The 17,624-nt window shown below is 42.3% G+C and overlaps 1 protein-coding gene across 1 annotated transcript in view; it reads left to right on the forward strand.

The window, feature by feature from the left end:
• Positions 1–17,624, forward strand: part of cacna1ia (calcium voltage-gated channel subunit alpha1 Ia) — a gene marked incomplete at both ends in the record, with an annotated part of 112,972 nt that overhangs the window by 58,613 nt on the left and 36,735 nt on the right. Inside the window, 11 exons of the mRNA XM_080511989.1 lie at positions 2,330–2,678; positions 2,859–2,951; positions 6,228–6,552; positions 7,007–7,395; positions 10,856–11,007; positions 11,512–11,697; positions 13,013–13,130; positions 13,240–13,395; positions 13,845–13,935; positions 15,224–15,378; positions 15,855–16,568. Coding sequence (XP_080368115.1) covers positions 2,330–2,678; positions 2,859–2,951; positions 6,228–6,552; positions 7,007–7,395; positions 10,856–11,007; positions 11,512–11,697; positions 13,013–13,130; positions 13,240–13,395; positions 13,845–13,935; positions 15,224–15,378; positions 15,855–16,568 — 2,728 coding nt within the window. The remainder of the gene's footprint in view (positions 1–2,329; positions 2,679–2,858; positions 2,952–6,227; positions 6,553–7,006; positions 7,396–10,855; positions 11,008–11,511; positions 11,698–13,012; positions 13,131–13,239; positions 13,396–13,844; positions 13,936–15,223; positions 15,379–15,854; positions 16,569–17,624) is intronic.

The following is a 17,624-nucleotide window of genomic DNA, read 5'->3' on the forward strand; positions in this document are numbered from 1 at the left end:
AAGCCAAGGTCATTTTACAAGATTGTAAAGGAAGGTTTGCTTCATCTTCCTCTGAAACCTGGTATTCTCTTTGCCCAAACCTTTGTCACTCTGGGAACATTTGTTTTCCATTTTTCCATTGCAAATCTGCCCTACAGGTTCACTCAGTCTTTTTTTTTTTTTTTTGCTGCAAGGTTTTTTTTTCCCCTACCTGCTACTCTTGATCATTTCCTCTCTCTTGCTCAATATTAGCTGGTATGTTCTCAGTGTGTTGCCAGGTTTTGCTGTACCATGCTGTGCAATCCTAAGTCACCAGCAGGGAGGCAACAGCCCTCATTCACGCTCCACTACTCTGATAGGGACTCTCTGTGTCTTATTTTCCCCCCCTCTTCTGTCTTTAAGTATTTATCCCTTCATTTTTAGCACGACTTGCAAAGCAACTATTTCAATTCACCCGCCAACCTCTCTCGACTTATTTTATGTCCATTGATGCCACCAGTCTCTTTTTATGCCATGTCGTTTTATAATAATTCCACTGCAAGCTTACTGCATACCTGTAAACTTTGTTGTGCCACTAAATCAATGCTTGGTTTGTAAGCTTCTCTCTGTGGGAAGCGGAATAGTCTGACATGGCCACAGTTATTGATCATGGAATTAGTGTGCATGCATGTGTGTTGGTGGCAGTGCATGTGTGTGGTTTGTGGTGGAAGTACAAGAAGAGATTCTACTGCCAATGATATATGTCAGCAGTATCTATACTGCTATTGACTGAAGGCGATCACGCATATCAAGAGAAAGGAAGAAGGATGAACTAAGCGGGAAATACTAAAAGATAATTTTCCTTAGGAAGTCAGTCAATGAAGACTGAAAAGGAACAGTAAAAATGGTCAAAGATGGTAGAAACTGTATAAAAAAATAACAAACACAACTGCAATAAGTGGAACAACTGAGGCTAAAGGGGCTCTTGTGAAGAAAGACAGAAAGATGGTTTGAAACTCAAATGGAGCGATGGAGAGGCCGCAATGGGGGGGGGGGGGGGGGGGGGGGGGGGGGGGGGGCAGAAGTGAGAGATAGAGACAGTGCCATGAGTAAATACTGCAGGTGAGTGACCCTGAATGTGTGTGTTCAGTAATGGCCCTGCTGATGGAGAGGGTCTATTTTAGTCTTCCTTGGGCCTCAGACCTACGTATGTATGAGCAGCCACACTCTGCCCTCTTTTACTCTCCCGTCATGCAGGAGCACAACATGCTCACCAATGGACCTGCGGGATTGGTTCAACTTGCAGTTTCTGTTTTTCACATATTTTGAATGTTGTTCTCCACAATGGTACTTTGGATTGTCATCCCATTTCTTGTCTCCTGTGAACTAACAAAGCATTTTTATGCTTAGTATCCTGTATTCTTGAGTGACGTGCTTGTTTCATAATATTCACCATAGCTTTGAATGATTCTGCTATTAGTAAGAGTTACGAGAGACTTGTGACATGATATGCAATCCTGTTCAAGGTCGCTTAGTCTGAAATTTTAGAGATTTATATTTTCACATTTTCACATTTAATGACGCAAGATTCTTGTGTGGGTCTAAGTTGAAGGGTATATTGATGGCATGCATGCAGTAGTAATAGGAGTGCATGCAAAAGGTTGTTGATGCTTTCCCCTCATGGTTATAAACTAAGACTTGTATGCACTTTCAACTCGGTTTAATCTGTTTTAACCGGGACGTTCCAATGAGATGTAAAGTCTGCACAAGGAAATGACAATGCTGCAACAAAGTCATCATAAAGTACCGTATATTCATGTTTAAAATGTGCAGTATTAAGAAAATGATTATGTCAGAGTTATTTGCATTTCACATGCATCCTGTAAATATCATGTACAGCTCTATTTTATTAGGTGATTCACTTTCTACATTATTCCTCCTGTGTATGCATATACTTCTAAGACTCGGTTGGAATAAAAAGGCGGAGAGATTGAAAAGTATAAAAAAAAAAAAAATCACGTCAGAGAATGAATGCAAGGTTTTTTTTATATGTACAGTGAGGCTATGGTGAGAGTAAGATGTATTAAGTAAGAAAGTAAACTCCTTGTACTTTCAGGATCATTTGCATTTCTTTATTCACATGCTCGCCTTCGGCAATGCATTCATCCCAAAGGTTTGGTTGACTACTTTCAGGGGGATCCACTCTAAAAAATGCTTTATGCAACATCTCCCATCTGTATTCTCCATTCTTTCCTCTTTTTGAAATTACCTCTTCACTTGAAATTATCACAAAATACAATGATATAAAAAAAAAAAAGTGTCATATTCATTCTACACCATAACACCAAACTAATTTTCTTGCACATCCCAGCTCTTCGGGTATGGCCCTGCCAGCACCGTACTACCGGCCAGAGGAGGATGACGAACGCCCGTTCATCTGCTCCCTGGCATCGGACAACGGGATCATGTCGTGCACCGACGTGCCGGCGCGGCGCGAGGGAGGACGGACGTGCTGCCTGGACAAGGAGGATGCCCTCCACAGGCAGGCTCTGGGCCTGAGTCCTGAACCCCTGGCCAACGGCAGCGGTGCAGGTGAAGCCATGGGTCTGTGCATCAACTGGAACCAGTATTACACTCGGTGCCACACTGGGAACACCAACCCCCATAAAGGTGCAATCAACTTTGACAACATTGTCTACGCCTGGATTGTAATCTTTCAGGTATGTTGCACTTGGATTGTGACTTTAAAATTGAGCCACACACTGTCTGACTGAACGATTACAACTGAATATTGTGTCTTATTTCTATTCCTGATAAATAGTTATTCTTCACTTAAACAAAAAAAACCCTGGAGCTAATTTCTCAGATGTTTACCTTTTGTTTTGGTTTTTTGCTTTCAGGTGATCACTCTGGAGGGCTGGGTTGAAATAATGTATTATGTAATGGATGCCCACTCATTCTACAACTTCATCTACTTCATCTTGCTCATCATTGTAAGTAATATTACCACTGCACATTCCTACCGCACACATTTCAATAATCAAAAATGTGTAAATCAAAGATAAAGTGCAACTATAGCACAGAGGTGAAATCCCTTTCAACAGACCCTCCGTGGTGTTCCTCTGTCAATAAACTGAATGACAGTATTTCTTGAGTGGTGGTGAATCAAAATGTGAAGCGATTTGTGAAAATCAATAGTGGCATAAAGGACTGTCTAAAATCGATGCCTGAAGGAAGGACAAGGGGAGGTAGATGTTATGTAAGTTTGCGCTTCCTTGTTTGAAAAGAATAGAAGACAGACAGCTGAAAAAGACTGAAAAGAAGTGTCCAAAGGAAGAAAGGGTATTATGTGCTTGTTCTGTACAACAGCCCATCAGCATTTTGCATGCATTGCCAGATGGCGGCACAGTGAAGGTTGTTAAATTCAGCATACATATGCCACTGGCTGACTCTAAGCTGCATTCAGTCTTTCTGTGTAGCAATACAAGTACAATAAAAAGTCCCAGATGTTGCATTTTCCCACCAACAGGGTAAAGAATTGTGATACAGAGTCGTAAAGCTTGACAGGAGCATACCAGAAGAGAGGGAAGGAGATGATCATGTGCTACAGATAAAGAAATGCACGATACGTTGCAGTAAATGAGTAAGAGATGAATGAGGACAAATCAGTGCACAAATAATTTATGTACTACTTTTTAAGGAGAAATTACTGTTTTGTTTTGTTTTTTGTTTTTTTTACAACCACCTCTTCAGAACACCATCGGTCTAATATCACGGAGATTATTAATGGTGTCAGGACAGCAGCTGTAATTTTTTCGCTACACGTTGACAGATCTGACCTGAGCCTGGCATCGCCGGTGCCGGCAACCTCTTGGCAAGATCGCTCGCATGGAGTCCCATTACTACATGATCACTTTTGCCTGGTTTCTGCTAGCCCAATGATTACAATGTCATGGAGATTGCTCAGCACGCTCGCTCACTCATTTCAAGTCAGAGCCAATTGAACCGCTTGACTAAATAAAACAAGGTAGCGCTCTTTCCAGCCAAGTCTCACTGGCTCGTATGACTTCTAACAACTACATGCGCTGCTTTGTTTGTGCTGCAAACAATTCAATACCACCTATCTGTGCTCTGATTGATTGGCACAAATGTGTGCTTCCTCGTAAGGCTCCATTTTGTTTGGCAACTTGTAGTCAAAAAGTCCTAAGGGATCTCTGAGGAGCTCTGCTGACAGGATAACTTTTCCGTCTTTTAATTCCACCCTGAGTGGTGCTGTACGCTCAACCTAGGTCACCTTGACTGCTCTCATTGTTCTCTTTGTAATACCTATTGTCTTTTAGTCATCTTATTCTTTATGTCTCCCTCGTCCCCTCGCATTCTCTGTTGGGTCATTAACTGTTCTGTGCTTTAAAGTTTGTTAATTGATCCTGTAAGAGTCTGTTCCGGGATACAAAACTCAGACACGAAGAGAAGCTTGACCTCTGCGGTGTCAAACACAAAGTCTCATCACTGTCTGTTGGTATTTGATAAACTGTCAAGTGAGCAGCCCAAACGCCCATGACTGGTGACAGTGATGAGTGTGCATAAATTGAACTGGTGACAGTGATGAGTGTGCATAAATTGAAGTTTGTAACTTGGATATATGCTCTGTGAGTTTCCTTTGACAGAAAAGAAAAGGAAAGGTGTGCAGGTGAATGTAGGTGACAGCTGCCGTGATCGCAGCTCATGTGTCGATTATACCAGAAGCCCACCATCTTAATTTGTGCGCGAGTGTGTGATCACACACACTTTTTGGTGTGTACGTGTGTGCGCACGGGCATTCACGTGCACGTGTGCATGTTTTGTATGTGTCCATGCATGAATAATGCAGCGATCATCTGAATACGTGATATCGGGCTGCCCTCCCTGATTATGCGTAAAGCTGTCGACTGATCAGAATCACAGAGTACACACACACACACGCACACGCACACACACACACACACACACACACACACACACACACACACACACACACACACACACACACACACACACACACACACACACAGATGCAGGCCTGGAGGGAAATCAAAGCCCACACACCTGCAGACCTTCTTTGACCCACAGGCCACAGATGGGCATCTCTCCTCCTTCTCTGTACAGACACACTTCTCGACTGTGTTTCCCCTCTGTATCCTTCTCAGTAAATATCAGTGGCAGCACCTCATTTTCTTCTTCCAAGCTTCCCTGCACTCTCTTTCAAATTGCGGTGCATCTTCGATCACCAGAAGGTCTCAAGGTTTTGTATCTACATGTTTTATTGAGCTACGCGGCTTCAAAAGGTATGGCCTTGTAGGTATATATGTTTGCCAGTATCGAACCTGAGACACTGCTGAAAGCTGTTCTGTCCATCCAGCAGTGTGGTTTTTGAGTTGTTCCGCATTAGCCAGTAGGGATGTCATTGTTTTGCAATCTTCTCAGAGTACTTAAATAAAAGCCATTTCAGTAGTCCTGTAGTAATCGCCACTACTGTCACTGAACAAGTCCATCAACATGTATCATTTGTATTGCAGCTCATCTTCTTTCTACCTATCCTCCCCGCACATAAAACCTCACTCTGATCTGTGAGATGGACATTAATCTTATTTTGTGTATAAAGGTGAAAATGGAGCTAGGAGTCGGTGCAGAACTGCTTGTGAGAAGCAATGTGGAACATAAGCGTGAGACAACTAAAAGATGACATTGAATGCAACGGCTGCGAGGGAAAGTTGAGTCGAGTCAGAGAATGAAAAGAGAAAGATAGCCAGACGCGGAACTGTGCTTTGGGCATGTGTTGGCTCTGTCTGTCTGCTCCAATCAGCCTTGGTTTGGTGGGAAGCCAGTCTCAGAGACCTTTAGCATGTGTGTTAGCATTTCTACAGGGGCATTGAAACACATTATTGAAATCAGCAAGTGTGTGAGCTTGATGCACACCCAAGTGTGTATTTACGCATGAGACATTGCAATTCTTTACATATTTCATGTTTCTCGAATGAGAAACATCTGTTTCAACCGCAGGCCAATTATTCAAATCAAACAATGAACCGGATGACTGTTTTTTCAGCTAGGATTCTTGAACCCTGATTTATACACTTTGTCTTTCCCATAATTTTAGCACAGAACAAGTCATTCTTCAGGCGAGATATTAAACCTTGAATCCCTTAGGTTGCACTGAATTTTCCCTCACTATCCCGGAAACTAAAGTCTCTAGATTCTCACTGACACTAATCTTTCATTTGTGCATGCAGATTGGTTCATTCTTCATGATCAACCTGTGCCTAGTGGTTATCGCCACCCAGTTCTCAGAGACCAAACAGCGGGAGCACCAGCTGATGCAGGAACAAAGGGCACAGTGCCTGTCCTCTTCCACCTTGGCCAGTATGACTGAGCCAGGAGATTGCTACGAGGAGATCTTCCAGCTGGTCTGCCACGTCCTCCGCAAGGCCAAGAGGAGATCGGCAGCTCTCTACTACACACTGAGGGGCAAGCCCCCGCCGCCTGGCGGAGGCAGAGGCAATAGGCGTGGTGGAGGCAATGCGAACGGAGAGCGGCATCACACGAGGCACTCAAGATGTGAGTGACAGTGCTTTCGAAAACTGTATCATCATTGTCTTATGCTATTTATGTAACATTTGTTCAACTTATTCCAGACAAAATGTACCAACAGGCAAAGCTCACTCATCTTCAGTAGTTCATGGTTCATAGTTAGTTTCATCAATGAGATGTATAGTAGGTGAGGTAAATTAGATAGAATTACCTATGGTCACTCAATTTAAAGGATATTTTGATTATGATTGATTTATAAGATTTTTTTTTTAAGTACTCTCCTCCCACAGTCAAAATAAATGTCTGTTAGCTGGTGACTCTGTCTCCCTGTGCTAACCCTATGATGGCGACATGTACCCATTCTCAGCTGGAATCACTCGATTCACCACTTGAATCCAAATACTAATTTGATATGTGATCTAGATTGTAATTGAACGTCTCAATCTAATACTTTCCCATTTCTGTCATTTCATTCATGTAGCACCCCACTGTCCACACCAAAGCCACCCAGACCACGGCTCTCAACCACAGGCCAACTGCATCACCCTGTCTGTCCCTCAGAATCCCGAGGACTGCCCCATATGTGCTTTATCACTAAAGGAGGGCACAAACGCTGTTGGTGAATCCGCTAATGGCGATGAAAATGAGGAGGACACTGTGAGGGAGACGGACAAAGAGGAGAACCACTTAGATGAGAGGGGAGATGGAGGAAAGAAGCGGAAGAGGACATGTTTTGGACATTGTAGAGACCTTTGGAATGGTATGAGACGTAAACTTTGGGGAATTGTGGAGAGCAAGTATTTCAGCCGGGGGATTATGATCGCTATTCTGATCAACACCATCAGTATGGGCATCGAGCATCATAACCAGGTAAGATGTCACATTGTATATTGATGCATATGATTGTTGTTGCATTATTAATGGGGGTACATTTACATTTATTGCAGATCTGTGCTTGAGCCTGTCTTTTATTCAAAGGATCACTATTATTTATTCACTTATGAATAGATTCTTAAAGCAGTGAGTCTGCAAAGATTGTGATTGTTTTGGAGTATTGCCTTGAGTTCTTGAGAGTGATAGACTCTGTCGAATGAGTGTGTTCACGTAATCATTCTCCGCTCCCCTCTCACTTCCACAAATCAGTGCTAACAAATGTCATAATGGCAGATGACATTTGGCGGGATGAGTGTGGGTTTGGGGCATCAGCATCATACAGTTTCCTGACAGAGGTGTAAACATTTAGCCTGGCGGTAGACATAACTGAGCTGACTTTTCACATTGGCCAGGCTCCTCAGAGGACGACAAGGCAGGTATCTGAGAGCGCGAGTGGGAGATGCCTGCCAAGAAAACGCATGCACGCAGGCATACAAACACAAACAAGTGCGCACACAATCACAAAGCACTTCCAATTTTGACTAGTCTGTGAATACACATAAACACAATGTATTTTTTATTAAAAAAAACATTGTTGGTGCGTATGCATCAACAAAAAGCACATGCAGACACATAGACTCACAAGCTGTTACATAAGAGGGCTTTCTTCTGCATTTTCTCCCATCAGCTCCTGTCATTCAATTGCCTCTCTCCTTCAACTCCTGTTTGCTAATTTTCCTCTCGCCGCTCTTTCCTTCATTAATTCCTGTGTGCACCATCCCTTTGCACTTTGCCGCACTTGTTCCTTTGTTCCTGTACGCCTTCCTTCCTTCCTTCCTTACTCCCTTCTACCCTCCCCACCTTACCCCAACTGTTTCATCTACTCTCTGACTCTTTTTTTTTTTTTACCTCCCTTAGTTTCACCCTCTGTCTTCCCGCTTCTCCTTCTCTCATCCACCCACTCACTGTTTGACAGCGTACAGAGTAGTTGCTTTCTCTCATCTGCGAAGACTCTAAAAATAAACGAGGGCTTGGGTAGGGGGGCTGACGGGGACGGGGGGGGGGGGGGGGGGTAGAGAGGGGGTAGAGTGAAGAGGGGGGTGCTAGGCAGACGCCAGTTACACAGCAGTTTTCAGCACAATTCCGTGTGTGTGTGTGTGTGTGTGTGTGTGTGTGTGTGTGTGTGTGTGTGTGTGTGTGTGTGTGTGTGTGTGTGTGTGTGTGTGTGTGTGTGTGTGTGTGTGTGTGTGTGTGTGTGTGTGTGTGTGTGTGTGTGTGTGTGTGTGTGTGCGCATTTCAAAGTAGACATATATGGAGAAAGACTCACCGCACATTTGTATGCGCACACTCGCAGACGCATTGTCTGTCGTGTCTTTTGAGCCTTTCTCCATTTTTTTTTTTGTTGAGTGTCTTTCTCCCTCCACAATTTCCTAAGGCTGACTCTGAAGCGGTGATACAAGTGTGTGCTCTCGCTCTGCAGTAGAAAAGCCTCACCTCATGCGATCTTGTCCTGAAACAAAAACTCCGAACCTCAAAACATGACTTGCCACAGGGCTGGTGCATTTGCAACCACACCCTGCTCAAAGAAAATGTTTCTTCATGTTTTCCACTTGGAAAAAATAAAATGCACATTATTTCCTAAAGACATGACCTTGCATTTTTTACTTATTAATCTTCTCCTATTCAAGACAATCTCTTATTTTCCTTTTCCTTTTGTTGTGGTGCATTCAAAGAAGACTCAGTTATGCTACAATTCAAATGCGGGACATTATCATCAGTCAATAAAATAATAAATATTTTGGTTTGTGGTGAAGGAAGAGGTGACATGAGTGAGCAAGTATGGAGAAACACTTTTCGTAAATTGACAGGTAATGGGAACAGGTGGAAGGAAAGCAAGAATCAAGAGTAGGGAGTCATTATGGTATTTAGTCTGAGTTAAACTGTGAGGTCAGGAGCTGTGATGGTTCTGCCAATAGCAATGAATCTCAGATCCTGTTTGTGCTGAGAACCTGTGAGCGAGTTCTCGATATGGTCAAGGTTAGACCACTTGCTGAGCGATCTCACTTGTTCCTGTCTGTATAGCTCTTTCCTTGAATTTATTATATTTTTGTGTCATGACATTCAGATTTTTAAGGTGAATCGTGCAGTTATTATAAACTCCCTGGAGCCACCTTCTAGCTGTTGTTCTCAAATGAGTCTCAGAAGAGTTTTTTTTTTTTTTTCTCCACATGGAAACATTGTCAAAACTGACCTCAGGAGATCTAGACTGTGTTTACGAGGACTTGTTTTCAGTTTGTTTTTCCAGCTCAAGTATTTCTCTTCCCTCACGGTTCATATCTTCATCTGCTTCCAAGCAAACCTTCAGCTTTCTCATCTTCTTCCTTCTCCATTACCCAGGTTCTCCTGCTCCTGTTCTCCCTCCTCTGATCAGCAGGAGGATATTGATTGGGAAGAGATGGGTCTGCCTGATAATGAGACTCACAAAGAGAAAAGGATGGAGAACCAGGGGGATGGAGATAGATTGGGAGGAAAAGCGGATTAGAGGAGGGGGAAACCGAGAGCGTGTTTTTCCTCTGACATGGTTTGCTAACTTTGGCAGGGCTAGCTGGCTATTTCTCCGCTGGCTTTGAAACCGAGACTCACAGGGGGTATCAGAGAAAGCATCTGATCCATATCCTGCATCACACACATGCACGCACACAAAGCACACTTGCATAAAGCCAGCCTACTTGTGCACGCGCGTATACAGATGGAAATGAACCCGGAATTGACTGGATGTGTGTCCGCGTGTGTCTGTTATATAATATGTATGTGTACTTTTGCCAATTCAAGATAACAGGCTCCCCAGTTTAGCCGATGTTTGACACCATGTGCGAGACAGACAATACACACTTTCAATTCCCTTTCTCATTTCCAGTTCATTTGTGCTGGTGTGAGATTTTCTTTACAATTTCACATAAACAGCTGTGCTGGAAAACACAATTTGTATCCACATTTTCCGCTCTCTCCCTCCTTCCTTCTTCACTGTTGCACAATGTTGAATAAAGAGTGTCTTAATTTTATTTGCCAGGTGGAGGTGAATTCTCCTGTCAAATGATTGACAGCTTGAGTGGCAGCCTTTCCAGCACAGACAGAGAAAATCTGAAGTGTGCACACGTGTTTTATTTCTTTATTAATTCATTGAAGTAGCTCTTGCATCTTTTGTAGCAGCATCGGTGATCGGATTCGCTGGTTTAATATCAATTGTGCTTTTATAATTGTGCCTCTTCCTGCGTTATTGAGGCGATTGCAGCTCTGGATTTACTCGAGATACTTTTCTTTTCTTTTCTTTTTTTTCAAAGTCGAAAGTCTTCTTCTGTGTCTACCCATTTCCACATCTTCATTGCTCTCATATATCTAAACCAATGTGTTTTTTTCTTTCTTTTTTTTCTCCATCCCTTCCTGTTCTTTCAACCAGCCTGAAGAGCTGACCAATGTCCTGGAGATATGTAATATTGTCTTCACCAGCATGTTCACCCTAGAGATGATCCTCAAACTGACTGCTTTTGGCTTCTTTGCGTACTTGAGGAACCCGTATAACATCTTCGATGGCATCATTGTCATCATCAGGTTTGTACTCTTGGGAGTCATTTACCGAAGTTGGATCATCACTTGTAAAGAGCTTTTGTCAGCTCTTATTTTTCAAAACTGGGATGTACATTTACTTCTAATTGCTCTTTAGTTTTGTAAAACATTGTTTCACTATTTAATTTTTCATATTTGTACAATTTATTTGAATATAAGATTTCACTTATGTTTACTTAATTTCATACAGATGAAATATAATGTATGATGGATGGATGGATGGATGGCAAGTTTGCATGAAATGCCACAAATTTCCTCTTACAAAAAGCAAAAGACATCGGCATAAACATGATTTGTTGGTTAAAAGAATGATCAGGCTTTTATCTTTTATTTAAGTTTGATGTATCTGTTCATTGTCTTTCTTTCTGGCTTCTCACAATCAACATATTTTCCTCCAAATTTTCTGCTAATAACACAATTTTTCTTTCTCCTTTTTTTTTCTTCCATTTTATCACTCCTTTGTGAAACACATCTGAATGCAAACTGCAGTGTGTGCGAGATCATCGGGCAGGCGGACGGCGGGCTGTCCGTGCTGCGGACGTTCAGGCTGCTGAGGGTCATTAAGCTGGTGAGGTTCATGCCGGCACTGAGGCGGCAGCTTGTGGTGCTGATGAAGACGATGGACAATGTGGCCACCTTCTGTATGCTTCTTATGCTTTTCATCTTCATCTTCAGGTGATTTCAAACACATGACAGCACATTAAGCCTTGAAGGCTGGGAAATAGCTGTTCGTATGACATTAGCAATGCTTTTCTGTTAGAAGTCATTATAGCAGGTTCCCTGTATAGACACATCGAGAAAGAATTCGAATATTATTCGAATTCTATATCGAATAATATTCAAATATTGCTTTAATTATTCACTCGATTATATTTTAACATTTAAAAATGCAGTGAAGTGTTTGAATTTTTACTGAAATTAATATTATTTAGTGTCATTTAATAAAAAATTTTTTTTACCTGATCTCACCTCTTGCTTTATTCCTAATGTATACTTACACCCACACAGTAATGTTTTCACTCACATTCCATCTGAGTGTAATTGTTGACAATGAAATGCATTTCTTTAGGTAAAAAAGATTAGCAATAACAAACAAGTGACTCAAAAGAGCATATTGCTATTATCCCAACCCTTTTTTATACCACCATGTATGCACATATGTCAGCGACCTTGTGTGTGTGTGTGTGTGTGTGTGTGTGTGTGTGTGTGTGTGTGTGTGTGTGTGTGTGTGTGTGTGTGTGTGTGTGTGTGTGTGTGTGTGTGTGTGTGTGTGTGTGTGTGTGTGTGTGTGTGTGTGTGTGTGTGTGTGTGTGTGTGTGTGTGTGTGTGTGTGTGTGTGTGTGCATACACCTGCCAACCAGCTTCTTTGCCCCTTCAGCACAGCAATCAAGCATAAGTGTGCCAAGACAGATGGTGCTGGAGCTTTTAGCCAACAAATGCTATCCTGAGCAAGTGGCATTTGGCCCGTGCATCTAAGCCACTGTAGCTTTTAGTGAGCAGTTAATTTACAATGCCACTCAGCCTTTAACTGATAAAACATGTATAATGGCTCTAAACAAATTAACACTGAATGATAATACGTGTGACTTTGTCTGGTCTTTATTACAACAGCAACAAGCAGAGGAGTCAAACAAAGTATGAGCTGAAAATGATACAGAAGGCATGACTGGCTTGGATATTAGTCATATGGTGTGTGTGTGTGTGTGTGTGTGTGTGTGTGTGTGTGTGTGTGTGTGTGTGTGTGTGTGTGTGTGTGTGTGTGTGTGTGTGTGTGTGTGTGTGTGTGTGTGTGTGTGTGTGTGTGTGTGTGTGTGTGTGTGTGTGTGTGTGTGTGTGTGTGTGTGTGTGTGTCTAAAATATACACTATACTGTGTTTTAATTGAAGCCTTGCTTGTGGTCTTTCTTCTTGAAATGGCCTTGAGTCCTGTGGTTAGTTGAAGCTGCTTATGTGTGCTGCACATGTTAACAACTGCCTCTTCTTGTGTTGCAGTATTTTGGGGATGCATATATTTGGTTGTAAGTTCAGTTTGAAAACTGAGGCGGGAGACACTGTGCCAGACAGGAAGAACTTTGACTCCCTACTGTGGGCCATCGTCACTGTCTTTCAGGTAACAATCATTCATTTTACAGCTCATGCACTTGATTTATATGTTTTTTTTCCTGTACATCATGTATTTTTGTGTTCTTGTGGGGGGTTTTTTTCTCCTTGTCTTGTAGATCCTGACTCAGGAGGACTGGAACATGGTGCTGTACAATGGCATGGCTTCCACCTCCCCCTGTGCTGCTCTCTACTTTGTAGCTCTTATGACATTTGGAAACTATGTGCTCTTCAATTTATTAGTGGCCATCCTGGTAGAGGGTTTCCAAGCTGAGGTAAGACACATTGATTTAAGACATTGCACTCTGAGAAGGACAAACTGACAAAGACAAATGTTATTATATTCAAAGCTTGCCAATAATGTTCTGTTTTGTGTCTCTTTCTAATATGGAAAACACAAGTCTTATATTACTGCTTTCACTGGAGAAATAACATTTAGTTTATTATTTTGATGCAAAATATTAAACATGAGCATTTTCTCTGACTTGTTTTAGAAATGTACTGCAGGTGATTCTTAAATGTTTGTGATTTGGATTTGACAAGTGAGAGCACACCGATTGGACTCATAAGAAAAGGTGTCCTCCAACAATAGATGTGCAATTAGAGAGAGATTGGCCGATCATATTCAAATCAGCTTTCAATTGCTCATTATTTCTCTTCACTTGATTGTTTTCTGTCTTTCTCTTCCCGACCCACCCCTGTTCTCTTACTGTCACCGACACAGGGTGATGCAAATCGTTCCTACTCTGATGACGACAGGTCTTCCTGTAATTTTGACGAGAATGACAAGCAAAAAGACTCCCTGCACCTCTCAGGTACGACTGCCATTTTTTTTTTGGTTTAATAAAGTCTAATTTTCTTCTCAGCTCAGAAATTACATGGATATTTTCACCTGAGAGTGTGGAGCGCTATTTTTGAGCACAATACAAAGACCATGCTGCAAAAACCAAGACTCCCACTGAGTGTATCTGACTAGTTTCCAGTCAAAATATCTCATTGTTCTGTAATAAAAGAATTGGAACATTGCAGTGAAATATACATACTTCTGGAATGCCTCAACTGTTTTCACTGTCTAACAAATTTCTCATAATATAATGTATTTTATAGCAACTTGTCCACTGATTTCTGTTGAAATCTGACCTTCCGAACTTAAACTTGATTTAAAAAATCAATATAACATTTTAAGCAAATTGAGTCTCTAACTTTGATTAACCTAATGCATATAGCCTAAATTGTGGGAGGAAATCACAGTATCATGCTCATACCCACTCATGCACAGGGAGAACATGCAAACTACCCAGATAAAGGCCCAAGCATGGAAACACCACATAAAAAAAATCATCAGCATTAGCTGTTGATCAATCATCATTTTTGAGTTGTCTGGAATTGTTTTGTGCCAGAAGAGGTATCACAATTGCTAAACTATTTCTGCAGAAATAATTACTAAGTGCATTTTCCCCACTCTGAAATGTAAGCTGAACAAACTTTAAATAATGCATGTCTGATGCCACGTCTCCGCCGACTCCTCGCCCCACATCTCCCCAGGCAGAACAAAAATGAACTCACTGAGAACCAGCCCAAGCTGTCTGTGGGATGAAGTATTGTCGAGTACTGAATAGAATACAATAGAACAGAATAGTCCCTTATTGTCACTCTGTAGCAATGTTAAAACACAGTCTTAACAACAGCAGAATGCCATGACAGCAACCTCAGTGATGGCAATGAAAACCACACAAGAGTAAATTACAAAACTGTGAAGAAGCTACAACATTGTGCAAAAGGATTAGAGTGGCCTCACAGTTCTCTGAAGCTGAAATGTACCTTTAAAATGTTTGCCTACGTGGTAGAAATACTCCTCTGAAGTGTTTTTTATTGGAGCCTACTTCATGAGTCACCAGTAGACATATTTTCGGACAGTTTTGGTAATTTACTGAAAATCAAACCTCCCTTTGAGATTTGGCGAACATCATTTTAGGACATTTATGGCAAACAATCCTGCTTTCATAGGAGCTGTAGAAAAAAAAAATGTCTTCATCCCTTAAATTCAAGACCTGTGGTTATTTTCCCCGTCATATTGTCCCTTTTTCTCTCTTTTCTCTCCAGACCCAAAGATCTGTACGCTGACGCCTAATGGACACCTGGACCTGTCCCAGTTGCCTGCTGGTCTTTTTCCCGGAGAGAGGTTGACCTTTGCTCTTGGCTCCAGGAAGAATAGTGTTATTTCTCTTGGCAGGGCCAACCTGGAGCAAAGGGCTATGGTAAGAGCAAAGGAAGTGAAGGAGGAAGGAAAACGCTCTTTGCTGAGTGACTGGTTTACTGTGGTTCGCTGTGACAGAAACTGCATGAACAAAATAAATTGGGGCAATACTTTGAAACAGGAGAACGCATTGATCTACAATAGATTTTCACCTGCATCGTATCAAAGGTTTTACAATTTCTCATAAATCTGAAGAACTATAAAATGCAAGAGCAGTTTTTCGACCCGGGAGACAGAGTGTATGAGTAGTTCATTTTCATGCTACAGCAGGTAGCTGACTAATAGTTTAATTACAAACTGCTTCTACAGAAGGTTTTCATTTTTACAGGTTTCACAAAATGAGTAATACATCATCATATCGCTTTATATTTTTTTATTATGCAGGATTTGACGATGATTTATATGCTCTCATTATTTGTGTTAGTAGTTCAGTGTGCCGGGGCAGTTCCAGACTGTTTTTCTCTCTGTGTGTCTCAGTATCCAGGTCGAGGTTATCACAATTGGGGTCGTGCTGTGCCTCCCCAGCCTCATGCCTTGTGGGCCCGCCGTTCCAGCTGGAATAACCTGGGAGGAAGCCGGCCCTTCTCCTCATCGTCTCCCACCGCTAGTCCAGTCTTCACGCCGTCTGCCAGGCCGTTCTATGGCTACGGCCTTGGCGGTCTCGGAGGGGTGGTTGGAGGAAGCCTCCGAATCAGGGGTCCGCGCGCGTCCTCGTCGCCACGTCACCACCGCCATCACATCCAGCCAGATGAGGAGGAGTCTCTGCTCTCTCCCCCTGCCGTCGCTCCCCACTCACTTCACCTTCCCCCGCCCATGCTCCCGGGCTACTTTGCACCCAGGAGGGACCGCCGAGCTCTCTCGCTCGAACTGCCCCACCTGCTTCAAGTCCCGGGACAGCCACACCCTCCACCCCCACCGCACCATCCGCTGACCCCCATGACGCACCATGGCCACCATAGGAAGAAGAGCTTCTCTGGAGGAATGGTGATGACTGGAGGTGGTGACTTAGGAGGGATTCACCAAGACTGCAATGGAAAGACCCCCCTGTCCCAACTCCTCCAGCCCCCTCCCAGACACCCCGCCGAACAGACTGGAGGAGCAAACCCCCCCAGCCACTTGATGGCTGAAGTCTTTCCCCAGGTTAACACACGGAGCAAGGACCGGGAGGACCTGGATGACGACATTGACTATGTAGGTTACTGTCATATTCATGTGGGAGGGAGGGATTCAACTAGTAATTACAGTTACTATTATCAGAAAGTAATGCAGGGATATGCAGTTATACGTGTTTCTTATTATATACAATTCAATTGTTGAGATTCAGATAAGTGAGCATAACTGCTGGAGCTGATAAGAGACACAAACTGGCCAATCTATCACTGTCAGTTTATTTTTCACCACAAAAATACACGTACATGATTGTCACAACAAAAACAGGGCTGATTTCTTAAATTTTTTTTTTCTTTTGCAGGAAATCAGACTTAGCAACAGCATCATATGTGTAAAATAATTCAATGTTCTGTATCTCTCTGGTGACTAACACAGAATTTAAGTTTCTTCTTTACTCTGATCATCATTAATTCAACACATGGTGAGGGTTGTCCTTTAGGTAATTTTCACTGAACAATGATGTGATTCAGTTCTCGCCAAGGTCAAAGTCAGTGTTGCTTCAATTATACACTGTTTTTTGAATGCAATATCTGAAGAAGGCCTCAGGATAGTGACTTTATATCTCTACTTTTTAGTAGTGCTCAGTCATCTGTCCTCAACAATTGAACTTCATGTGAAAACATTTTAATATGGGCTTGCATGGATCAAACCTAATATGGTTGAAGCACATTTATAAAGCAAAAATGAACCAATGACAAACAAGTTGACTGAAGTGACACATTCAGGCAAAACTGCTATGATGGGGATTGAAAGTTGTAGAATTGCAGCCTTTACAGTTCAATTAAACAGTCTATGAGTCACAGGTTAGAGATTCAAAACTCCCAAACTATTAGCTTTTATGTGCAAGTAAAAGATTTTACGCATGCCATATTCTCTTGCCGTCTCGTTGGATTTTTATCTGCTTGATATAAGGAATGAACTCCATATCACCTGGGGCTCATGGGAGTCTCATTGTTTCCATTGTAAACACGTTTGTGTGTGCAAGAGAAACAAGGTTAATTAGAAAGGACTATTTAGACAGCAGGGGGTAAAGAGTTGTACAGATGGTAATGTTGGAAGATGATCCTAGCTGTTGCT

The sequence above is a fragment of the Blennius ocellaris genome (assembly GCF_963422515.1).
Source record: "Blennius ocellaris genome assembly, chromosome: 16".
NCBI lineage: Eukaryota > Metazoa > Chordata > Actinopteri > Blenniiformes > Blenniidae > Blennius > Blennius ocellaris.